We start from the raw sequence: 26,721 nt of genomic DNA, 5'->3' as shown, positions 1-26,721 counted from the left end.
CTTGAGATTGAAAGAGACTTAAGATATATCAGGTAGCTACAACATGTATACTTCACTTAGGTCTGGATTCAAACATAAAAAGCAAACAAAAACAGGCATTAATGAAGCAATTGACAATTTGAGCACTGAATGTGTATTTGATGTTTAGTGATTTTTATTTATTTATTTAATTCATTGTATTTATTTGGCTGCACAGGGTCTTCATTGCGGCATGTGGGATCTTTGTCGCAGCATGTGGGCTCTTAGTTGTGGGATGTGGGATCTAGTTTCCTGACCAGGGATCGAACCCAGGCCCCCTGCATTGGGAGTGCGGAGTCTTAAGCACTGTGGACCCCTAGGGAAGTCCCTGTTTAGTGATTTTTAAAACACGAAATTGTGATAATGAGATTGTTTAAAATGTCCTCAAGTCTAGTGATACACGATGAAATATTTGTAGATGAAATGATATGCTTTCCAGGGATTGCTTCAAAATAATATGGGGAGTGGTGAGACAGTAGATTGGGAGTATAGGTGAATGAGGTTAATCCAGCTGATTAGGATGAGTGACAGTCATACGCTGGGGTGGTGGGCTGTTAGGGTGTCATACTATTATGCCTTCTTTTTCTGCCTTTGTATCTATTCCTCTTTTTTCATTCTGTTTTTATGCTTTATGTCATTTAAATAAAATGGGTGTAGTATTTATTCAGTATCACAAAGTATACATACACACATACTTTGAGATGTCTGTTCTTATCCTTGTGACCAGCAACACATGGTTGAGCCATTCATCGGTAGGACATCCTCAAGGAGGAGATATATTAGCTTTGGCTGTGATAGATTAAAGTTAGCTGATATGTAGATTAAAGTTCAGCCTGGGCTTTTTTAACCCCATTCTTGGACCAGTTAACTGCTATTACTAAATTGCTAATTGCCCTTTTTCTCTGATTCAACAGGATACCTTTGTGCTGTCCTCAGAGAGCTGGCTGCTGACTTGACTGCCCCTGATATACAGGTGGCAGCATCCACATTTTTACTTCCACGCCTCTGTCATCAGGATGATCTTCTAATATTAAGTCCTTTGCTACAAGATACTGACCATAGATTTATTGAAGAACAGGTATGGTCATTTTTCAATAACTCTTTGGGTTGATTCAATCTGTAAACAGTGGTTTTATTTTTATTTTGGGGCACGACTTGTGGCATGTGGGATCCTAGTTCCCCGACCAGGGATCAAACCCGTGCCCCCTGCAGTGGGAGTATAGAGTCCCAACCACTGGACCTCCAGGGAAGTCCTGAACAGTGGTTTTAAAACCTTATATGTAATTTTTTTTTCTTTTAGCTCCTGCTTGGTAATGGTATTGCTTGTGGAAGTCTCGAATATGACCCTTATTCTATTTACGAGAAAGATGTAGAGGGAGATTCGGTGCCTAAGCCCTTACCTCCAACACTATCAGTTATTAGCTCTGCAGTCAAGCTCTTTGGAGTTGTATGTGCTCATGTGGGAGAAGCTCAAAGGTAAACCATCTTCAGTAGTTCACTTATCCTGAAATAACATTTCAGGATTGGTAATTGGTTCAATGAATGCATAATAGAGAACCGGTGGGTAAGAATGATGTTGTCAGAAGTTCTCATTAATATCAAAGATTTCTTATAGATGACAGGTGAAGGTAAGATTAAAGGCTCTTGTTCATTCACCTGGCTAATATTTAATAAGAAGTAATTAAGTCAATGATGAGATTAAACTGAAAACTGCTAGGCACTATTGTGGATGCAGTGCTTTTCCCACATTAGCTTCTTATCTAGCTGAAAATACAAATGAAAAACTCAGTGTCACAAGAACAGTGATTTATGAGCTATTCTTACAAAGTAAAACACTGGTTTTCTGCTTACACAAGGTCTCGTAGGCTTTCTTACCTTGGAGGCCTTATCAAGCCATCATAGATCCAGGGATTAGTCTTCATTTTAGTAGATTTCAAAAATTAGATTAAAACAGATTAGTCTTCAATTTGGTGGATTCACTTCACTCAAAATGAACTTTGGTTTTTAAAAATCAAAGGCTTCTGGGACTTCCATGGTGGCTCAGTGGTTAAGAATCCGCCTGCCAATGCAGGGGACACGGGTTCAATCCCTGGTCCGGGAAGATCCCACGTGCCACGGAGCAACTAAGCCCGTGCACCACAACTACTGAACCTGCGTGCTGCAACTACTGAAGCCCGCACACCGAGAGCCCGTGCTCTGCAGCAAGAGAAGCCACCGCAATGAGAAGCCCACTCACCACAATGAAGAGTAGCCCCTGCTCGCCTCAACTAGAGAAAGCCCGCGTGCAGCAACGAAGACCCAACACGGCCAAAAATAAATAAAATTAAGAAAAAAAAAAAGCTTCTAATGATTTCTCATTGAGAATGAGTTTCTTAATAACAGGATAATAACTTTCTTGGGGATCAAAAAACACTTCTGATAGCTAGTATCCAGGAAATTTCTATCTGAGACACTATGTGGGAAGTGAATCTCTCCCGTGGGCTGTGCTGGTTAACAGTTTGTAAATTATTAACTATCCTCATTCATTCCCATTCATTCTCTGTCTCTTTCATGCTAGACAAGCAACACGCATTTGACTAGCTCATAGCTTTTATATCATTTTATCTGTTGTCTTCCAGAGAATACCAATTAGGTAAGGAGGTTACCTTGGTCTCTGATGAAGACTCAAAAAATATTTGAGTCTTGTCAGCAACACATTTCTGAAACAGGCTTTTGGATAGTTTACTTTCAGTGGATAGAAAAATGAATAACATTTATGTTGATTTTTAATAGCTTCATATCTTCATTTAAAATGATAGTATTGATAGTATTTACTCAGTATTATATGTTACATGTATATTTTGAGATTAATTTCAAGAGATGATTTGAAATTTGTAGCCTATAGTTCACTGTGTATACTGTAACTGTAAAGTTTGGGTTGTATTTTAAGACAATATATGACTAGGTTATAAATGAATGCTGTAGCACTAAAAGATGAGAGGAGAATCACAGTGAACTAGAATTTTCAAAGAAGAATTGATGGAGAGGATGAGATTTGTACTAGTCTGTAACTGTACTATTATCTAGTGCATACAGTTAGTTTAAAATAATTAATTTGGATTAATACAGCAGTAACTACAGTAGATGGAACAGAGGTAGCCTTGTGGGCAAAAGATTTAAATTAAGCATGTTTTTAAATGACTCCACTAAACTCTTTTTGATAGGTCTCAGATAAGAAGTGAAAAAGAAAAGTATACTTCTTAGAAGCTTTCCTTTTAAAAAATTGATTTTATTACTCTCCTAAAGAACGTGGGGGGTTTTTTTGGTTTTCTTTTTTTTTATTTCTCCCAGATTTATTGCCTAATTATAGTCTCAAGAAAATAGTTTCTTATTTCTGTTGTTTAAAGTTTAATAAACTTTAAAACGTGCCAAATTCCTTTTTATCCCACCTGGATGAAAATAATATATAGAATGAATATTCAAGGGAGGAGAGGTTTTGTTTGTTTTAATAAAAAAGTTGAGACCTGGTGAAAGCAAAACATTCTGTTTGGATTCTAACTGAATAAAAATAGTAGGCAGTGGTTTGGAGAATTTTAAAGGAAGTTGTCTGGCAGGATCCCAGATTCAGCAACTATCAGCAGTCTCCAATGGGTGCCCTTAGAGCACCACAGAGAAACATAGATAGGAAAGTTAAGTTTCTAATTTCCTGTTATCCTAGGTATGATACTTGTTTAAAATGGCAGACCTTTCTTCTTTGGGCCATAGATTTGCATTTCTAGAGAAGAAATATCTTAATCAAAGTACCTGTATTCAACAACAAGTGAATATTTTAAAGCATTTTGTTATCGTGGTTATCTTCATGTTTAAACAGTTTAAAAGAAACTCTTGTAGTTAACATGATGTTGTCCTAAGATTTAGAAATAGGTTTTTCATATTTTATTTATGTAATTAGAAATTAAACTGTCTTTAAATCAGTTGATTATTTTTTATTAAATTTATTTATTTATTTGTTTTTGGCTGCATTGGGTCTTCATTCTGCACGTGAGCTTTCTCTAGTTGCGACGAGCAGGGCCTACCTTTCGTTGTGGTGCGCGGGCTTCTCATTTTGGTGGCTCCTCTTGTTGCGGAGCACAGGCTCTAGGCATGCCGGCTTCAGTAGTTGCGGCACACAGGCTCAGTAGTTGTGGCTCGCGGGCTCTAGAGTGCAGGCTTGGTAGTTGTACACGGGCTCGGTAGTTGTGGCACACGGGCTTAGTTGCTCTGCAGCATGTGGGATCTTCCCGGACCAGGGCTCAGACCCGTGTCCCCTGCACTGGCAGGCAGATTCTTAACACTGTGCCACCAGGGAAGTCCCTAATTATCTTTATTTTGACTGTAGGATTCTAAAAATAAGAGAAGTTCGCATCGATAATTTTAAAGCACTAAAATGTTTAAAGTTCTGGAATATCAAGATATTCTACACAGAGAAGAAGTTATTACTGATCTTGTGTATGTGTTGTTTATGGTTACTTTTCAATATATTTTGCACCTAGTTGCAAAGAATGAATTACTTAATTCACCTGAAGATTGTTTCACCCTTGACTGTACATTGCAATCATTGGGACAACTTTTTAAAACGTAGATTCTGAGTTAATAGTAATGGTATGCATACTACATTGGGCACTGAAATTTTTAAAAACTCCTTAGGTGATTCTGGTGTACAGCCAGGTTTGAGAACCACTGCTAAAAATGCTATAAATAATGTAGATTGTGAGTTGATGAAGAGAGAGGGAAAGGATAGTTATAGTTCTCAGTAGTGAAAATTTTCACCATTATACACCCTCTCTGAAAATATAAGTAAGGTAAATCAGCATTTTCAAATTTTATGCCTTTGCTGTTTACTCAGTTACCTATGTGTTTTTATTTCATCCAGACTCAAAACTTTTAATATCTAATTTCATTCTGAACTAATAATTATATGTTATAATTGATACTACTTAGGAATACCAATTCAGTATTACTGAAAACTGGTCATCTCCATCTTCCTGAAGATTCAGAATGTTTTGTTGTGATCTCTGTCAGAATTTGGGGGTAAAGGGTGGAGAAAAATATTTTGGGCTCTGGTAGTCTCATTTACAATCTTTGGCCCATGAATGTGGGCAAGAAAATAGTACAGGTCAGGTTTTATTATAATGTAACAAAATTCTCAAGCTCTAACCTTAAGTATTTTTACTGCTTTCAACATGACACAGTTCCATTATAGCAGGTGACTAGGATGTGATCTAATAATGATGTTTTAGGTTTTAAATTCATAAGGCTAATAACCATATGGTTATCCTTAATTTTTCTTCCTGCAGGCAATTTGGGCATAAATGTATTCTTGAAACATAATGACTTAAATATAATCTTGGAAAATAGGCAGAAAAAACTTTTATATGATACATTAATCATGTTATTTATAATAAAAATTAGAAATGGCCTAAATGTCCCAAACTAGGGAACTGGGTAAATAAGGTATTGTATTACCAGATTATATAATACTAATAGCTATTTAAAAGTATTTCAGTACATGTGGAATCTAAAAATACAATGAACTAGTGAATATAACAAAAAAGCAGACTCACAGATACAGAGAACCATCTAGTGGTTACCTGTGGGGAGAGGGAAGTGGGAGGGGCAATATAGGGGGAGGGAATTAAAGGTACCAACTATTACGTAAAAAATAAGCTACACGGATATACTGTACAACTCGGAATATAGCCAATATTTTTAGATAACTATAAAGTATAACCTTTAAAAATTGTGAATCACTATATTGTACACCTGTAACAAATAATATTGTACATCAACTATACTTCAATTAAAATAAAAAAGAAATATCACAGGAGGCCAAGAGAAAAAAATTATTTCAATGCAGTAATTAATAAGATGGGATTAACATTTAGGGAAATGAAAAAGAGTTACTAATAAAGTGTATACACTGTGATCCCAGTTTTCTAAAAATGATATCCATATACCTGGGGTGGAAACGGGACCGGTGAGAGACTAAAACAAAGATGCCAAATGTTAATAGTGGCTCTTTCCAGATGGTGGGATTATGGGTGAATTTTATTTTTCTTTCCTGTGTTTTTCTGAGTTTTTCAGGTTTATTATGATGAACAGAATTAACCTTGAAATAAGGAAATAAATATTTAACTAAATAGACTACTTAGAGTTACCGTGGGTTTTCCCAAAATTTTTAGTGATCCACCATGTTTATTATATTCTTTGAGTTGATTTTATGTATATTGCTTTCCTCAAGTCATACACATGTAACTTCACACCTTCCCTTTTTTCTGACTTAACTTCTTCCACAGCTGGGTTTTTTAAAGCACAATACCCATATCTATTCTGTTTTGATAACAGAATTGTCATTTGGAACAAAACTGTATTTGGGTCTTGTGGCCTCATCAGAGTGATAGAGATTTAGTTACAGGCTCAGAGATACTATTGCAAGTACGTTAGAGTTGAGTAAAAGTATACCTATGTGCCATCTTCAGCCAGTCATGCCCTGTTTTCACTCACTGGGTGCAACTGTCCTTTATATTGTTCAACAAGCACATTTGACTGCTGACTACATGACAAACCCAGATACTAGAGAGATGGAGATCAATTATAAGGTCTATGCCTACCATAAAGATAGTTCATAACGGAAGAAGTATTCTTAAAAATTATTTCAGTTTTCCTGATTTAAAGGGAGAGAAGGCGGGGGAAGGAAGTTCAGAGCTCTGAAGCAATGTTTCTAAAGAGAAATTGGTGGGAAAAAATGGGGTGGTTTATTTCATGGTTACATATTTTTAATCTCAACAAATGGATTTTAAAAAAGGACATGGAAAACAATTTATGGAAGCTACATTAAAACCCATGGACACATTCAACCCCACACCAAAAGTAATGTGCATATATTCATCATAGTTAGAATTGTGAAAATAAGAAGTTTGCTGTCCACCAGTAGGAGAATGGTTGAATAAATTGTAGTATGTGTGTAGTAAAATTTGGCTTCCTGAAAATTATCAAAGAATAAAAATGATTTGAAAAGTGCTAAAGAGGTAATTTTAAGTGAGAAAAGCAAGTGTAAAAACTGTGTTATATATAGTATGATCCCAAGTACATGTTTAAGGTATGGTTGGGGTTCGAAAGGCTGTGCTGCTTCTCATTATCTGAAGTCAGTGCTACCTTTAAAATGAAGGAATGTATTTGAATCCAGTATGTCCTGTTATTAAGAGCAAAAATGTTGACGCAAGTGACTTTCAAAATATTTGTTTAGAAAATAGTTGCTGAAATAGCTGAATTTGCCCGGGTAAATCTGTATTAAGTGATACATTTGTTGTTATTTCTTCACAAAATAATGCTTCTCCCCCACGGTCATAATGACACATAATCAAAATATTTTTGCATTGGTTGTGATATATTTTCATTTCCTAAAATGCTTCAGTGTGTTTGACAACAGTTTATCTCATTTTAGTAGTTCCAACAAAATGCAACAAAACAAATTTGTAGTGGATACTCAGTACTGTCCTTTGACTTACTTTATCTTTAAATCTTGTTTCTGATTTTAGGCTTCTCATACTGGAACAGCTTTTGGACAGTATAAAGCATACAAAAGGAGCTCGTCAACAAGTAGTTCAGTTACATGTTGTTTCTTCAGTTTCTAGTTTCTTGAAGGTAATTCTGTTTTTTAAAAATTCACGTTTGCTTTATTATTTTGTTTCCCTAATGTATGGCCAACTAAGTAGGTTGGGGAAGGTGTTTTTAAAGGGCTGGTTTTTTCCCCCCCGATTTTTCTTAATGTTTCAGGATTTGTAATTCCCCTTTTACCTTTTTTTTTTTTTTTGGCTACACTGCGTGGCATGTGGGATCTCAGTTCCCTTACCAGGGATCGAACCCGTGCTCCCTGCATTGGAAGAACAGAGTCTTAACTACTGGACCGCCAGGGAAGTCCCTCCCCTTTTATTTTTTCTCCATATAAAACTTGTTAGTCAGAAATCAGATTTATAATCTTGGCTTAGAACCATGCTTTAACCTACCAACCCTAATATCCCAGATCTGGGATTGGCAGACTATGGCCTATGGACCAAATCTGGATCATTGCTGCATTTATGGCTGATTGTTTCTAAGTAAAATATAATAGGCTTCATTGATCATTTATTTTATGGAAATCCCTATTAATGTTCTTCTGAACACATATATACTACAGTGATAATTACCATGTTGTTTGCCTGGAGGTTTAAAATTCTAAAGTACTTCATGAGAAAAATGATGTATGTTTACTGTGGATTTTGGTATTCTGATTTTTTTTAAAGGAGTAATCACCAAATATGAACATATTTGGTTAACCAGAATATACATTCCAAACTGGATAAGAGAATTTACTAGAGTTGCAAGTTTGGATTGTTTTTTACATATTTCAGTATGTGGCTGGCTCTAAGGGACATTTGGGTCCAGAAGAAATGAGAAGACCTGTCCTCGCATTGGTGATGGGAGCCTTAGAAAGTCCCAGCCCCCTCTTGAGATGTGCAGCTGCAGAGGCATGGGCTAGATTAGCCCAAGTGGTTGATGATGGAGCTTTTACTGCTGTATTAGCTCAAGTTAGCTTTGACAAGTAAGTGAATTTCTTACTTAATACTCATGGACCATGTGTCAAAACTGGGTGTGTGGCTTGTTGGAACTTATGAAACTTCATTCTGATAATTAACTTTAAAAAATTGAGAAATATACTTTAAAATAAAGGAGAACTCGCCCCCACCCTGCCTTGGCCTGCTTGTTTTGGAACATAAAACTATTACTAGTTGTTTGGCTTTAGTTTTTATATGAGAAAGATCACTATCTATATGAGTGATGTAATAGGCCATCAGTGGACTCCGGGAGTAAGAAGCTTATGCAGTTTTATCATGTTAAATATAGATGATAGGTAGTAAGAACAACCTAATGGAAAGAGAGAAGGCTGCAGGTCAGGAAACATAAACTATATTTTTGTTTCTACCAGCTTTGTAACCATGAGCATGTTACTTAATCCTCTCAACCAGTTTTCCTCTATTTCATATAGAAGGTTATTAATGCTACCCTGCTTACTAAGAATATTAAGGTAAATGAGATAATAAACATGAAAGTAGTATGAAAAAATAAAACAACTGCAAATAAATTTCATGGTTATATTAGTTATACATATATAAAGCTGTATGATTAGTGGTGGTAGTAATGCAGGCAGCGCTTTCACCTTCTAGTCTATTGAATATGTGTATCTTGATTTGGTTATGAGCTCAACGTTTGATGTCAGATTACTAACTCGGTTCAAATCCCAACTCTTCCATTTAATAGTTGGTTACTTTGTAAGAGTCACTTTGGCTAAAATGACTAAGTCACTTTGATTTCCTCATCTGTTAAAAGGAACTGATAATATCAGTAGTGTGAATCTCAAGATTGTTGAGCAGATTAAAGGACCAAATATAAAGCGCTTAAACTAGTATACAATTCATAAGAAAACTCCTAATAAATAATGAGTTCTCTTACTATATTTAATTTTTAAATCAAAGTTCTTGAATTGGAAATCTCTTTATATGGAATTAGAGTATCTCAGCAATGGGAGTTTTTAAAGTATAACTTAATGATAAAGTAATAATGCCTGCCATATGAATTTAGTGTGTGTGTATTTCTGAGAGACATTGAAATTGCTTATATTTAAATAATTGTTAATAATGGTAAAGACGTTTTTATTTAAATTTTTTTCTTTTAAAGATACCTTTCAGGTTATTTCAGAATTTTTTTTATCAGTTAACGGTAAATATATTTCTGAACTTTGCAGCAAGTTTGCCTAAGTGACAGCGTGCATGCATTGGTTTTGTTTCAGTAATTGTCATTTCTTTTTGTTTCCATAATCACAGACTGAAATCAGCAAGGGACGCAGTTACCAGAACAGGACACTCATTGGCTTTGGGATCCCTACATAGGTACTTGGGAGGAATAAGTTCTTCTCAACATTTGAATTCTTGTGTTGGAATCCTTTACACTTTATCTCAGGACAGCACTTCTCCTGATGTGCAGGTAAGTACTTCATGTGATACCTTCCTTGAAATTCTTGATTTGTAGATAATGCAGATTATGTTTTTATTGACCATTACTAATTTATAAAATAAATATAAAATAATAATAATAATTTATAAAATAATTCTTGCTCCATAATAAAATCAAAGCCATTGTTAACCTCGATGGATTTTTAAAATTCAAATTCAGTATCTTTACTTCATACTCATTGTCTAAAGTCAAGTTCAATATCATTTTCTGAAAATGGATCTCCCTTCCATCTTAAAATAACGTCTACTGTTTTGTAGAGCTTAACAGGTACCATGCATTGTATTACATTCTTCTAAACATATGAACATATTTAATCCTCACAGTAATCTAGTATGTATATTCCCATTATACAGAAAGAAAACTGTGGCTTATAGAAGCTAAGTACTTGCTCACAGCTAAAAAACTAATATATCGTGGAGTCAGGTGAAGAACATAAGTCATGGACTCTGAACTCATGTTCTTAACCACTTTACCATATTATTATACATATCTTACCCATTTCTGTCAGTCATCCTTCTCCTGATATCTTAATCACATCTTGAATGATTGTTACTCTTCCTGCTTTTCTAATCCCCTTATTGTATCTCTGTCCCCCCTGTGTGTCCCTAATTACTACAGTAGTCTCCTACCTGGTCACTTTATGTTTAAGTTCTTTTCTTTTCAACTCTCCCTAGATGTGAAGCCAAAAATGTTTTCCTGAAAGATTTTCATCTTGCCACTTCCTTAATGAAAAGCTGGGGAAACTGCATATTGCTTCTTTTTTTTCTTTTTCTTTTTTTTTTTTTCGGTATGTGGGCCTCTCACTGTTGTGGCCTCTTCCGTTGCGGAGCACAGGCTCTGGACACGCAGGCTCAGTGGCCATGGCTCACGGGTCTAGCCGCTCCGCGGCATGTGGGATCCTCCCGGACCGGGTCACGAACCCGTGTCCCCTGCATCAGCAGGCGGACTCTCAACCACTGCGCCACCGGGGAAGACCTGCCTATTGCTTCTTAAATCAACTTCTCATTGAAGTCCCATCAACTGACCCAGAAACTTTCTCTGTTATTAACCCAAAGTACTGGTCTTCTCCTAAGCTGATCTTCCTACTTTCCTCCCACACATGTCATTCTCGTATCTGCACTTAATGTTTTTCCTATTGCTCTCCTCTGTTTCTATTCCTTTCTGATAATCCACATTTTTTAGTATTCCAACATCCAGTTTAACCACCTTCCTGTTAAACTTCAACATCCAACATGGCTTTCATTCTTGAGTTACCATATTACTAATAGTTTTCTTTTTTTTCACATCATCTGTTACTTGAGTTGATTTATAAGGTGTTCCATTCTTTCTTCTTCATTCCTTTAGTACAGTACTTTTTGCTTCTGTTTATTATATTTCTCCTTTTCCCCTTCAAGAAGTCTGTTCTGAACACACATCCTTTTATATTGACTATCTTTTGTTGATTAATTTAAATTGTTCTTTCCATGGCATCCAGTGTCATCAAATCTGACTCTTCTTGATTGCTGCTATCTCTCACCTAATGGGAGTTCATTTTTGTAGCATTTAAAGTACTGTAAGCTTTTCGTATACATCTATTGATAAGAGGGGTAAAAGTTTCTCAGTTGATTTCCTAAAAGGAGGACTCTTCAGATACTTCTTGTTATAAAAAGTTCAAGCATACATAAAAGTAGAGAACATGCTATAAGGAACCTCTTATACCCATCGTCTAGCTTCAGTGGTTATCAGTGTATGGCCAGTCTTGTTTGAACCAGAGTTGCCAAACTTATTTTATAAAGGGCCAGGTAGTAAATTATTTAGGCCTTACATGTTATACAGTCTCTGTCAACTGCTCAATTCTGCCATTATAGCAGGAAAGCAGCCATAAATAATATGTAAACAGATGAGAATGACTGTGTTTCGACAAAACTTTATTTCTAAAAATAGGTGGCAGGAAAAAAAAAAAAAAATAGGTGGCAGGCAAGATTTGGCTTAAAGGCATTTTGTTTGTTTAATATATAAATACATATTTATATATAACATGTATATTTGTTTTATAAATATAAATATTTATATTTATAAATATATTTATTTTTATATACTTATAACACCGCACCTGTTAGAAGTGTGCATCGCTGTGAATAAAGTGTAGGAACTGAATACACCATGTAACCAGCACCTAGATCAAGAAACAGAGCAATATCAATACCCCAAACACTCTCCTCATGTTCTCTTCTAGTTACTACCTGTCCCACCAAGGATAACCACTATCCTAATTTCCAACAGCATGTATTAGTTTTGCCTGCTTTTATACTTTATATCAATGGAATAATATGGTATGTACTTTTTTATGTCTGGCTTTCTTCAACACTGTGTTCAAGAGATTTGTCTGTAATTGTTGCATGTAGTTGTAGATATTGTTGAATCTTTTAAAAACTTGAATTTTCATTTTCTATATAGATTAAACATTAAACAGTTCTCAACAAACCAGATTTAGTTCAAGCTGTTAGCTAAAGAACCAAACACTGTATGGAATTCTTAGTGCTGAGATATATGCACATATGCCATTCTAAATTAGGCATTTGTCTCTCGATTGTTTTTTACTGGATATTTAAAGAGAAAAATTTTCTCCATTTCTCTCTCCAAGTTAGTAATAACACACAAATACTTTACTGTGCTATTACATTATCACTTGCTTCAACAAAAGAACAACTCATTGTGTTTTATGTTTCTTAATGCTGCTATAACATTTTAAATTGTTTTTCTCTGTCTTCACAGACCTGGGCACTGCATTCTCTCTCATTGGTAATTGATTCTGCTGGCCCACTCTATTATACACATGCAGAACCAACCCTGTCTCTTATTATTATGTTGTTGTTAAATGTGCCTCCTACTCATGCTGAAGTTCACCAAAGCCTTGGTCGCTGTTTGAATGCCCTTATTACTACACTGGGTCCAGAACTACAAGGTATGCATAGCTGCTTTTCTGATGTTTTACATAAAAATATATGCGTAAAAATGAATTCAGTTCCTATTATGGACTCAAACATTTCTCAATAAAGTGAAGTTTAGCGGAATGCTCTTTTCAAATATATGGGCGGAATGTTGAGAACAGTCTTGGGAAGACTTTGACTCCTGGATGACGACATGATAGAAAAAACATAGAAACTTAATCTAAGCTTTACCAACTATTAGTTAATTGGGTGACTTTGGGGAAATCCTCATGTCTCTAAGCTTTAGTTTCCTCTTCTATCAAATAAGAGAAAATGTGAAAAACCCTTGTGATTGGCACATAGTAGGTGCTCCGTATATTTTGTTAAAATAAATGCTAGTCTTATTTTTCTTACCTTGAAAAGATAAGGAGTACCATATTTAGAAAGATTAGATATGTCCTAAAAATGCTTCCCTTAACCAGTAAAATGACAGACATGGAATGGAATAGTTTAAAGAACTCTATCTCTTTTAAGATATAAATGACAAAGCCCCAAAACTCAGTTATTCTGATCTATTCAGATGCAAAGTACATGATTTTAATATATGAAAGCAACTCTCAACTAATACAAGCAGGGTGAAGTTTATTAGCACTTTCTAATTCTACTTTTCATGAAAATTTGATGTAAACTGCAGATAGTCTTAGGTTCTTCTTTGCCTAATCATTTGTGTTACCATAAATCTTTCAGACTATAACTAACATAATCTAAAAATCTATAACCTGGATTATCCCTGCTTTTGTAGGAGAAATTTACTTCACAGAACCTTAAGTTTAAGATGGGGGAAAAAAGGAAATTTTAAGCCCAGTAATATATGTTTAAAGGGTAATGATTTTATAGACCAATTATTAAAAGTTTTCTGCTTTCATTTTAGGTAACAGTACTTCCGTTTCTACCCTAAGGACTTCCTGTCTGTTGGGTTGTGCAGTGATGCAAGATAACCCAGACTGCCTTGTCCAAGCTCAGGCCATCTCATGCCTTCAGCAGCTTCACATGTTTGCTCCACGACATGTCAACTTGTCTAGCCTGGTCAGCTGCCTCTGTGTGAGTATAAAATTGTATATGTTCTTAGTTTCTGTTATTGGAAATTTAAATTTAATTATTCTCTAGACTGTACAATAGCTATTTTCCCTCAGTTCTGGTCTTTTTTGGGCAGTGGGGGGCAACTTCATATAATCATATCTTAAACCTCTCATATATTGATTCATTTTTCTTCCATTAATGTTGAACTTAGTATTTGGAATATTGATTCATTAATCAGTAAAGACATACTGAGTGCTAATATCACAGGTAGTATATAATGCTATAGGACCTGGAAATATTTATGTGGTAACATCTATTTTTTCCTACTTCTTCTTCTTCCTCTTTCCCAAATTATTACATATAAAGTTCTTTTCATCCCAGATGGGCAAATAATATTTTTCCTTAATATTCTACCAGCATATGCATCAATATCTGGGTTCTAATAGTGTGTCTAATGAATATAGAAAGGTGAAGGTGATCAGTAAAAAAGTTCTGATGAGATGCTTCATAATCCTCAGTGGTTTTTAAGATTTACCTTGAGCATCACCAGTTTCTATCTGGACTTGCCTGAAAAAGTTGAGTTACACTTGGAGTTAAAACTTGACACCGGGGACTTCCCTGGTGGCACAGTGGTTAAGAATCTGCCTGCCAATGCAGGGGACACGGGTTCGAGCCCTGGTCCGGGAAGATTCCCACATGCCACGGAGCAGCTAAGCCCATGCACCACAACTACTGAGCCTGCGCTCTAGAGCCTGCGAGCCATAACTCCTGAGCCCATGTGCCACAACTGCTGAAGCCCATGCACCTAGAGCCTGTGGTCTGCAATAAGAAAAGCCACTGCCCTGAGACGCCCATGCACTGCAACGAAGAGTAGCCCCCACTCGCCGCAACTAGAGAAAGCCCGCACGCAGCAACGAAGACCCAATGCAGCCAAAAATAAATAAATAAAATTAAAAAAAAAACAAAATCAAAAAACTTGACACCTTTGCTTTTCTACTTTTTCTGCCCCTGTAATGTTCACAGCACACTCCCCTTAGTAACATGACAGTTGAGAATCATTACTTTAGACAGACCTTTCATTTTCAAGCTTAAGACAAAATATGCATTTCAGGCCTTGAAAGAACCTCAAAAATCAGTAAAACCAACCTTCTCAATAAAAATATAAACTAAAGACCAGAAAGTGAAATATTTTGCCCAAGGTAACATACCTAGGGAGTAGTAGCTCTAAGCCTAGAATCCAGGTTTCTGAACTCCTTGTCCAGTCCTCGTTTCAGTATTTCATATTGACTTTGTAGTTATGGACCCTCTTAGCTCTGCTCCCTCCTAGCTCTGTGGCCTTAGGGACGTCCCATAACCTCCTTCAGCCTCAGTTATCATGTCTATAAAACACGAGGATTACACAAGATGCCGTCTATAAATGCACTTGTCCTTGGCACTTAATAACCACTCAGTAAATTGTAATTGTTTTTATTTTCTTAACATGTAACTTAAATATAGAATTGTATTTATCTCCATATTGATTTTCATAGTCATAATTATGTAAGACTCTTAAAGAGAGGACGTAACTAACATTTCTGATAGAAACTTTGGTTTCTGTCTGGGTTAAACATGTATTAGAGAAAACAGCACTTAACTGGAAAAGAATTTTACCGTTATCATTCAGCAACTTTTCCCCAGGAATATTGCTCTTTATATTTGAAGAACAGTTGCCAATACCAATTACTGAAAAATACCCACTACTTTGCAAGTCGATCTAACTTTCTACTCTCCATTTAAATATAACAACACTGGGACTTCCCTGGTGGCGCACTGGTTAAGAGTCCGCCTGCCAATGCAGGGGACATGGGTCTGAGCCCTGGTCCGGGAAGATCCCACATGCCACGGAGCAGCTAAGCCCGTGCGTCACAACTACTGAGCCTGCGCTCTAGAGCCTGGAAGCCACAACTACTGAAGCCCACACGCCTAGAGCCCATGCACTGCAATGAGAAGCCACTGCAATGAGAAGCTCATGCACTGCGATGAAGAGTAGCCCCCGCTCACCACAACTAGAGAGAAAGCCTGTGCATAGCAACGAAGACACAACATAGCCTAAATAAATAAAAACAATACTGCCATTTTTTCTTCTTGAACCATAGTAGAAAATTTCCATTAATACCCTTTTAAAATTTCTTCTTTAACTGATACATGAATTCATTTATTAAGTAAAGTTTATTGAGAAATAAAAAGCAAGAATAACTACTAATTCATTGTGAATTAGATCTGATCAAATTCGGTACTCTTTTCTTTTACCAGACTGAGAAGGTTACATACAAAGAAGAACAGAGACTGTTCTCAGATCTTTTTTTTAAGGTACATTCAGAGCAACTGAGAAAATCAGAAGTAACAATTACAGGTCTTATTCATGTTACTCATAATACTTAAGCTATAAAATGAATTTTCTTATACAGAAATTAAATTCAAAAATTGCTATCACGGGCTTCCCTGGTGGTGCAGTGGTTGAGAGTCCGCCTGCCAATGCAGGGGACACGGGTTCGTGCCCTGGTCCAGGAAGATCCCACATGCCATGGATTGGCTGGGCCCGTGAGCCATGGCCACTGAGCCTGCCTGTCTGGAGCCTGTGCTCTGCAACGGGAGAGGCCACGACAGTGAGAGGCCCGCATACCGCAAAAAAAAAAAAATTGCTATCACTAGCAATTTTGTGTTAGCAAAAAGTAAAGCTTTTATTCTAAATTTATTATTGTATTTTAAAGTATGCCCTGTAGTAAGAAGATTGGGGCTTCCCTGGTGGCACAGTGGTTGAGAATCCACCTGCCAATGCAGGGGACATGGGTTTAAGCCCTGGTCCTGGAAGATCCCACATGCCAGGGAGCAACTAGGCCCGTGTGCTACAACTACTGAGCCTGTGCTCTAGAGCCCGGAAGCCACAACCATTGGGCCCTTGTGCCACAACTACTGAAGCCCGCGCCCCTAGAGCCTGTGCTCCACAACAAGAGAAGCCATCACAATGAGAAGCCCGCGCACCACAGGGAAGAGTAGCCCCCACTTGCAACAACTAGAGAAAGGCTGCGGGCAGCAACCAAGACCCAACGCAGCAAAAAATAAATACATAAAATAAATAAATTTATTTTAAAAAATTGCTTTTGCTTTCCTATTGACAACTTTATGATCAGGTTTCTTTTCTACATAGAACTTAATTATTTAGCATGAAGTGTTTTCATATTAACTGAAACTCCCTGAATGTTCACAATGCATTTAATCATTAGGAAGGAATCTTACTGCAAAGGGTTTTCTTCTAACTGCATGCTATTTAACTTCCATTCTGAACTTGGCGTTAGCTACACTTGCAATTCTGACTACTCACAGTTTTAAAACTTGGCTTCCAAGAATAAGAAATCTATAATTAACTTGTGATGAGGTAAACCATTAACTTGGTCCCTTGCTGGACACCTGTTCATGTGAATGTAATCCAGATCACTCCTTTCACACTCATGTCTACTTGTTCTGGTTTTGTTACTGAGGCTTAATGAAAGATTCCAAAGGAAAACCTAATTACACAAATGTGCATTTTGAAATTATTGTATTTTTTATATCTTTACATCTTGAGTTGACTGTTTTAAAAATCTTACCTCAACTCATATTTTAAGTTGGAAAATGAAGTATTTATGGCATCTTTTTTAAAGCTGAAGCTAAGCCAGTTTGAATGATAGCTCTATTAACATTTACATTTTAATGCTTAGCTGACTGTTGTCAAAGTCATCCTAGTATTTATCTTTTGGTTTTGTCATGACCAGTCTGTCATTTGTTTTTGTGCAGGAGATCTTGTTGGATAATTCTGTGTTGGTAGGTCCCTGACCCTCGATTCCTAACTTTTTTTGAGGTTTGCAGTGCTGTTTCTTTGTGTTGTGTTTTTTTTTTTTTTTTGGTTGTAGATGTTCTTGTTTTCCTCTGCATCTCTTTGTTTAAGCTAACCATTAATGCAAAGTCCAGTGTGTATAGCATGTTACATGGTGTTTATTTAATACCCATGTAAACAAATCCTCCCTAACCTTCTCCAGCTGGTGCACTCACTCCTTGCACTTAATTTTGCATCATTTTGATTTAATGTATTCATTTCAGAAAGGAATTGTAATTACAGTCTGATTTAATTTCTGTATTTTGCTTGCTTGATTTGTTTGCCTTAATCCACTCTATTCCTCTTCCCAATATAAATGCTGGAGAATGACATGGAAATATTAAGCGTCCCATTTTGCTTTGTGTGACGGCCTTTTAATATTTTTTCTACCAAACAAGAGTACTTTTGAGCATGCTTTTTCTAAAAGATTGTTTGACCAGCCTGAATAAACGCTGCACCTGCCTTGTATTATATGCTTGTAAAACTCCAGTTAAAGTAACTAGTAGATTTATTAACTTTTCTTTAAAATTGTCTTAATAGAGTGCTTTTTTGTCATTGTTGTTAAATATAGCCGTAATCTTGGGCATGAATTAACCTAATCGTTTACATTTTAACTTCTCTGTTATCCTGTATACTAGTTTCTAACAGCAGAGTTCATAAACATGACTAGAATGACATGACCTTGAGGCTTTGTGAATGGCATCCCTGTCTTTCCACTTTTGAGTTCATGATATAGCTTGAGGGTATAATAGAACATATTTATAAAGCAGTTCTCATCTGTATGTTTCACTGCTAATATATTCACAAACTTTTCTTGCCTTTCATCTTCTGATAAAATTAAGGATTTAGCTCTCTTTGCATGTATCATATATCACAAACCAGCTGCCACTACGTACTCTTTTCCTCAGAATTTTGCCTCTGCTCTTTTCAACAGACTCACCTACTTCAGTCCTGTCTTTGACACATAAACCAGATCTAAAGGCACATATATGAATTATACCATTATTTCTAAAATTTTGCTCAGAAAAATCACTATTATAAGACATTTATTGTCATAAGCCACACCAAACTGGTCTTTATTTTCATAGTTAGGACAAAATAAATTTCAAAATCTCTAGGCTTTATTCTACTTATGAAATCATTAAGAATTGGTATCCAGAAACCTTTGACTTGTTTTAATTGCTCATTTAAGGTATATCACCAATTGTATCATTTACCCTAGGTAGACACAACCTATTGAGATTTACATGGTTTAAATACTTCTCAGTAAAAATATGTATTGAGCCTATCATTCTGAGCAGAAATATTCTCTATTGCTAAGACATTTACATATCTATGTACATATATGTATATTCATATATAAGTAGATATACGTGTATAAAATTTGCTATCTATAATGTTTCTAGAGAGCATTTTTGGTGAATATGTTTTCTGAGTAAGACTCTTTCTGCCTTTATTTGAAAATGCATTTACTTACTATGTATGGCATCTGAATAAACTACTACTGATAGACGCTGCATTAATAATAACTAACATTTATCGAGTGCTTACTATTTGCCAGGTACTGTGCTAAGCACTTTTGCATGTTTCTTTGTGTTGACTTCACAACAGCCCTGTGAGATGGGGGTAGTGTTATCTCCATATAACAAATGAGGAAACTGAGACACAGAGAGGTTAAATAACTTGCCCAAGGTCACACAGCTAGTAAGTCGTGGATCTAGGACTCAAACTGAGACAGTTTGACTCCAGAGCCTCCATTTTAACCAGTATGCTACAGTGCTTATATGGATTTGTATAAACTTCTACTTAGAGATTCATAATGTAGTTCCATGAGCACATATATATAAGCTGCAAATAAATTCTTTCTCAATTGTATCTCTTTTGTCTCTCAAAACTGTTTTACTCATATAAATTTTATGTCTTCTAACATTGTCAGGAGGCTTTTGCTTGGATTTGTTTATGAATATTGCCTAATAAGTACATGTACTACTCCTTAAGCTGTTTCTAAGTTGTATAATAAAAAATATGTGCTAGGATAGTTGAAGTTTCTGTGTATTTAGTAAATTGTGTCCAGCCCATCACTGGGCTGGACACAATCAGGAGGGGTCCAGTGAATATCTGTTAGATGTATTGAATGCCACCAAGAATTTCAGCTCTTTTACTTCCCAAATGGTGTTTTTCAGGTGAATCTTTGTAGTCCCTATTTGTTACTGAGACGAGCAGTACTGGCTTGTTTACGTCAGCTTGTTCAGAGAGAAGCAGCTGAAGTTTCAGAACATGCTGTTACGCTTGCTAAGGTTAGCAGAGAAGAGTTGACTCCAGGTAATTCTTTTTATCAGTATTATCTCCAGCTCAGATGGCTGTTTTAATCTTAAATCTTCCATATAAACATGAGTTTTTAAAACAAAATTTAAAAGTTAGTATATAATGTCTTAAACCTGCTACAAGTGATAATTTAACAATGATTATCATTCCACCAATTGATGTTACTGGTTTAGATAATGGTTCTCAATCTTAGGCCCCCTACAGCAGCGACATCCACCTCACCTTGGAACTTGTTAGAAATGCAGATTATTGGGCCCCATCCCAAATCTGCTAAGCCAGAAATCTGGCAGTAGAGCCCAGCAATCTCTTACTTATTTTTCTACAATAATGGTACTGAAGTTTGAGAGCCATTGGTTTCAAACGAGTTTTTTCACAATAATGGATTGAAACTGGATTTAGCACTGAAGTCATTTTATCATATATGCCTTTCTTCCCCCTAAATCTCATTCAATAAAATTTCTCATAGATGAATCTGCTTCAAGTTAAAGGATTTTTATACCCTTTCTATATTTTAGAGCTGAATTAAAGAATTTCTTGGCCAGTAAGATTTGTTTTAAGTATGTCTCTTCATTTTAAAATTATGTGAATAACTCAAACATGCATATAAATTCAAACAGCCTATAAAAATAGTAATGATAATATCTTACACTTTAAAAGTATATAGTTTCCCAAGTGCTGTCACACTTCTAGGTCTCAGACTTCATAAAGCTTTCCAATATCTAAAGCTCTCAGATCTATAATATATTTTACTGTCATGCTGTGCTCTTTAAATTAGTTTTATTATTATATTAAAACCTTTGCTCTGACTTGAGTTTATCAGCATTGCTGAACTGTTATAGTAGTCATCAGACAGGTTGCAGAACATGGTTAATGTGTGGTATTCTCCCCAAAGTGACCTTTAACTTATATTCACCACTGGAATTATCTGTATTTGTTGCTTTAGGATTTTATTATGTAACTGTACTGGTACATAATTATTGAATTAGCTGTGTGATTAAAATTATAGTAAAGGGGCTTCCCTGGTGGCGCAGTGGTTAAGAACCCGTCTGCCCCGGTCCAGGAAGATCCCACATGCTGCAGAGCAGCTAAGCCCATGAGCCGCAACTACTGAGCCTGCGCTCTAGAGCCCGAAAGCCACAACTACTGAGCCCGCGTGCCACAGTTACTGAGGCCCGCATGCAGAGAGCCCATGCTCCGCAGCAAGAGAAGCCACTGCAACTAGAGAAAGCCCATGCTCAGCAATGAAGACCCAACACAGCCAAAAATAAAATTAAAGAAAAATTTATAGTAAAGAACTCATTATATAATTCATTTTTAAAAGTTTTGTACTTTCTCAAACCCATGGAAAAGTTGAAAGAAATGTGCAGTGAACACATAGATTCACCTACTACCTATATGATACTCATTTTATATATCTCTCAGTATATATACACACACACACACAAACCTCGTGCCAAACCATCTGAAAGCAGGTTGCAGGCATCATCATGGTTCACCCTAAATACTTATTTGCATTTTTCAAGGACATTCTCCTACATGAACACATGTTATTTCCATACCTAGTAAAATCAACATTAATTTAGTAGCTTCATAGAATGTACAGTCCTCACATAAATTTCCCATTATAAAAAAAAAAAAAGTCCTTTATAAACTCTTTCCTACCCCTCTCTCCCCCATCCAAATTTATGATCCAGTCATGACTCACACATTACATTGGGCTGTTCTGACTCCTTATCAGAAACATTCCTACCTCCTCCTTCTGATCTTTAAAAGATAACTCCTCTTTTAAAATAGTAGCATAATCTTTATAACTAAATGCTTTCATAATTGCCACATGACTTAAATCTTCAAGAGAAAATGTATATGTTCTTTTGACATTTTCAGAATTAAGAGGAAATACACTAGATCAAGGTTTTTATTTCTTTTTTGAGGTGATTTATTACTTTTCAGTGAGAATATTGTGTAGTAATTTATATTAATTCAGTAGTCTTCTTCAGATCCACTGTAGTTTAGTTGCAGTAATTAAACACTGTTCTCCATACAATAGTTGTTTTCTGTCTGAGTTTTACTCTCATGTTAATAAATGTAAAGCTTTTGTACCAGAATAAGTAAAACTTAATTATGATTATTATTTGAATTAACTTTAAAGAAAAGATAAAATAATCATACCAAGAAACATCATATAAATTTTTATAAGTATTGAATGCTAATTGGGTTTAAATGTTTACCTAATTTAAGGAAAACATATTAGTTAACTCTTAATAAAGATTTATCTTTCAATGACATTGCATAAAAAATAACTTTGCAGTGTTGTGAATAATTACCAAACTTGAATTGTGAACTAAAATAGACCTCAGTAGGTTGAGGTGCAATATTTGGACTAGTTCTTAAGAATATATTTGCATGTAATATTTTAATAACTACTGAATGTGTGTGCTTCTCATATGGCAGTTTTGTTTTCTGTATTACTTAGATCATCGATTTTCTTCTTGTCAGATGCTAACATCAGAGAAGTGGGCCTTGAAGGGGCCTTATTGACCTTACTTGACAAAGAGACAGATGGGAGATTATGCCATGATATCAAAGAGACATTAAACCATATGCTCACATCTATGGCAGTGGATAAGCTCTCCTTTTGGTTAAAGCTTTGTAAAGATGTACTTGCTGCATCAGCTGGTAAGTATTGGTGATTACCAGCCAACATAATAAAATTAAAAGTAAGAGCATTATATAAAATTGTTTGCTAGTGACAATTTATCAATCTGGATATTTGGGTTATAATTGCTTGTTGTTTTTTTTAATGGAGATTCTAGTCCAACACTTAAAAGCCTACTTTTTTTTTTCCTTATAATTGTCTTATATGAGTTTCCTGTGAAAAACAAACTAAAAATTAGAATTGTTATTTTATGCTATAAAAGGGATGACCTAACTTACAGCACCCCCATCGTTTATTTTCATACATGTGAGAAATATTTGAGGTGTTGCATCAAATCAACTTAATAGAAAACTCACCAAGAGTTATGACATTTTGAGCAAGCCAGTTTCTCTACTCTTAATAATGTTAATTTAAAATATATTAATAGTGTTATTTCTCTAATGTCTTTGTTGGTACAAGATAATTATTAGTGAGAAAGTGTGTTAGAGTCTTTAAAATTTATATCCTGGACTAAGAAAATAAATGAGGAAGAAAGAGGATAGAAACCAATTCTGTTCCAGGTATTGTACATATTTTATATGATTTAATCCTTTAACCATCCTATGAGTACGCAGTATTATTCCATTTTACACGAGAGAAAACAAGACTTGGAAAGGTTAAGTAATTTTCCCAAAGACACACACAGATGTATTCAAACCTTAGCCTACATGACTTTAAAATCTTAACTTTTCATAATATTTCAGTAGCTCTCAACTCAGTTACTTAAGCCTTATAATTTAATGTAGCTTTGGTCTCTGAGTTATGTGAAAGGTACCATAAAATTTCTGGCATTTTTAAAAATATTCTTCTCTGTCTGCCTCTGTTCTTCTTGGTACTCTTCCAGTGATTTATACCTGCTCTTTCAACCATTATGCTCTACATGTTTTCCTTCTTCAATGTTCTCCTCTATCCCCACTACTTAAGAACTTAGAAGGACTTCTTTAAAAGAAAAAAATATATGTGCATAGATAGGTTGATTATACTTTTCTGGTATCTTACCTATCATTTTAAAAATTTTTAATAGCTCAATTTTATTTCACCATTTATTCTTTATCCTTTGTAGTTTGCCTCTATCCCTTCTTCTTAGGAAAACCCACATTTCAGTCTTTACTTCTCAGTTTTAAGACAGGAGTTCGCCTTAACTTTATTTGTAACATCATTGCTATCTATTGTATCACACTCAAAAAATGTTGACATACAAGATAATTTAAGAAAAACAAGTTGGTTTGTTTTATAGCATAAGTTCCAATTTAAGTCGAGTTAAACAGTTAATAAGTTAGCAGTTAGTATAATATTAAGGGGAAATAATTTACTACTTAATGGCTCTGGCCATCAGGACAATTTGAGACTGTAATTACAGCAATGGGTCTGTACTGAAAAAAAACATTTTTGGACATTTTTAGTGGGTTCAGGAACCTTCTTAAATTCATACAAGGCCCCAGTGTTAAAACAACATCTCTAGTTCTATCCACCACACTCCCTACTAGGGAATTCTGAGCTTCCTTAAGTATATCCATCTACATACAGGGGATTGATAATTATTCTAGTATCATGTTCAGTTTTCACTTTAAATATCATTTAACAACTTTGTCATTTTTTAAGAATAGTTTTTTTAGCATTTCTTTAGATACCACTGTTATTAGTAGTCATTTTGATCAACAGTAATTCTAGTCTGTACTTGAAGTCATTGTGTCCCTTTATAAATACATCTTCCAACTGATTGTGATTATGTGTATTCTCCCTTGATAAAAGATTTTACAACTGTAACTTGTGTGGATACAATGCAAGAAGAGGAAGGAGATAAAGGGGATGATGCTTCAGTTCTGACCATCAGAAATGATGGCAGACCTCATCCTTTTACCAATCCGCGATGGGCTACAAGAGTCTTTGCTGCTGAATGTGTCTGCAGGATAATTAACCAGTGTGAGAATGCACACAGTGCACATTTTGACATCGCTTTAGCACAAGAAATGAAAAAAAGGGATTCAAGAAGTAAGTGGCATAATAATGAAAAGACCAAATGATATACATTGAAATGCTGTCTGCCTATAGTATATTTTTAATGTTCAAATACATTTTTAATGATTAAACTTCTTAAATTCGCATTCACTTTTGTTTAGTGGACATATGTGATATATTAAGTTTATAGAGAATAGTCATGTTCTTGGAAAGTAGTATGTACATTAGCTAGTTGCCAAATTTTATTTTCTGAATTGTAACTTAGAGCAGTTTTGCTCATAGATTATTTTGGTTTCAAGGATATTACCTAGAAAATATTTAAGTCTATCTCAATGTAAAGTAAACCGAGTTGTAAGACCATTTCGACCTTTTATTGTTCAGTTTTATTATTTTTACCTAAATGCATATGGATTATGGTTTAATGTCTAATTTTTAAAAATCACTTAAGCACATATGTTCAAAGACTCAATGCTCATTTCTCAGTGCCTTGGAAATATTCTTTACCTGACAAAAGAATCATAAGGCAAGATGTTGTTATGGCCAGTCTGAGAGTATGAATTAGGTATTTCTATTTTAATTGTTTTTCAAGTAAGCATTTATTGAGTCTCTTATTTGTGATGAGCACTATTCTGATATAGGTGCTTACTGACTCCTGTGTTCCCAATTAAAACTGTAATTGGCACTTATTAAGATGAGTTGGTTTCTTCATTGTGACCTATAACTAGTATACTTCTTTGAATTAGTCTCACATATTTTTTAGGTAAAGGTTAGTTGTACCTGTAAACATTTTATTGTTGGAACAGTGTTAAATGATTGTCTTATGTCTCTCCCCAGAATTATTATACCAAAGAATATGTTGTAGGCGTGAAAAGAATTATCATTTATAATTTCACAGCTAGAAATACTTTTATGCTCCCATCATTTGTGTGTGTGGCAGGACATGCAAAAGAGTAAGGTAATGTAGTCCATATAAAGAACCACATAAAACTTTTTTTAAAGGGACATTGTCTTTTAGCCTCGATGTAAAGAGGATGATTAAATTACTGTCTAATTCATCAAAACCCAGTCTCCTAAGTACCTTCTAATGTACTTTTGTCAGAAAGTCTGGACAAAATTTTTATTGCAGGTACTATTAGTACTCTTTTAAAGGATGCTAATTCTGCCTTTGTTTTTGAATAGCTGCATAATTACTTGCTTTGGGATAGTTGTTTGTATGTGAGTATTTGCACTGGTGCAGTAAAGCCAGCTTTAAAGTCTGTATTTAACAAACAGTAAAATGTAAATCAAATCAAAAGTACTTAAAAGTAAGTCTAGGTTCTGAAATTAAAAGGAGGAAAAATTATCACTTAACATAAATCTTAGTTCCAGCGTATTCTTTTTCTTAATAAGATATTTTTTTTAATATTGCAGATGACTTTTTGGTGCTACATCTTGCTGACTTAATTCGCATGGCCTTTATGGCTGCCACAGATCACAGTGATCAGCTCCGTCTTTCTGGCCTTGAAACACTGTTAGTTGTTATTCGGCGATTTGCAACTATTCCAGAACCAGAGTTTCCAGGTCATGTGATTCTGGAACAGTATCAAGCCAATGTAAGCTCTTTCTACTAGAGAATTTTATTATTATTAAAAGTCTGTGAAACTAATTGGCATGTCACCTTTTAATACGTAAATGAGTATGTATCTCTGCTAATATATCACCAGTATAATCAGTATATGTTTAAAGAAGAAATCTTCATGTAAAAGCAAAATAATACATAAAACAGGTCTTTTATA

The 26,721-nt window shown here is 35.2% G+C and overlaps 1 protein-coding gene across 8 annotated transcripts in view; it reads left to right on the top strand.

The window, feature by feature from the left end:
- The window catches only part of HEATR5A (HEAT repeat containing 5A), a 111,508-nt gene that overhangs the window by 60,667 nt on the left and 24,120 nt on the right, over window positions 1–26,721 (top strand). For 5 of the 8 annotated variants that reach the window (XM_032624377.1, XM_032624378.1, XM_032624374.1 and 2 more), the window contains exons 15-26: window positions 933–1,096; window positions 1,319–1,494; window positions 7,575–7,680; window positions 8,427–8,617; window positions 9,897–10,056; window positions 12,841–13,030; window positions 13,927–14,096; window positions 17,889–17,915; window positions 20,151–20,289; window positions 22,789–22,968; window positions 24,740–24,979; window positions 26,357–26,538. In XM_032624377.1, the coding sequence (XP_032480268.1) occupies window positions 933–1,096; window positions 1,319–1,494; window positions 7,575–7,680; window positions 8,427–8,617; window positions 9,897–10,056; window positions 12,841–13,030; window positions 13,927–14,096; window positions 17,889–17,915; window positions 20,151–20,289; window positions 22,789–22,968; window positions 24,740–24,979; window positions 26,357–26,538 (1,925 nt within the window). The remainder of the gene's footprint in view (window positions 1–932; window positions 1,097–1,318; window positions 1,495–7,574; window positions 7,681–8,426; window positions 8,618–9,896; window positions 10,057–12,840; window positions 13,031–13,926; window positions 14,097–17,888; window positions 17,916–20,150; window positions 20,290–22,788; window positions 22,969–24,739; window positions 24,980–26,356; window positions 26,539–26,721) is intronic. The other 3 variants (XM_032624379.1, XM_032624381.1, XM_032624382.1) reach the window with 1 other exon arrangement.

Source organism: Phocoena sinus, chromosome 2 (genome assembly GCF_008692025.1).
Source record: "Phocoena sinus isolate mPhoSin1 chromosome 2, mPhoSin1.pri, whole genome shotgun sequence".
Classification (NCBI taxonomy): Eukaryota; Metazoa; Chordata; class Mammalia; order Artiodactyla; family Phocoenidae; genus Phocoena; species Phocoena sinus.
The sequence above is the reverse complement of the archived record's forward strand: the minus strand, read 5'-3'. Positions and strand labels throughout refer to the sequence as shown.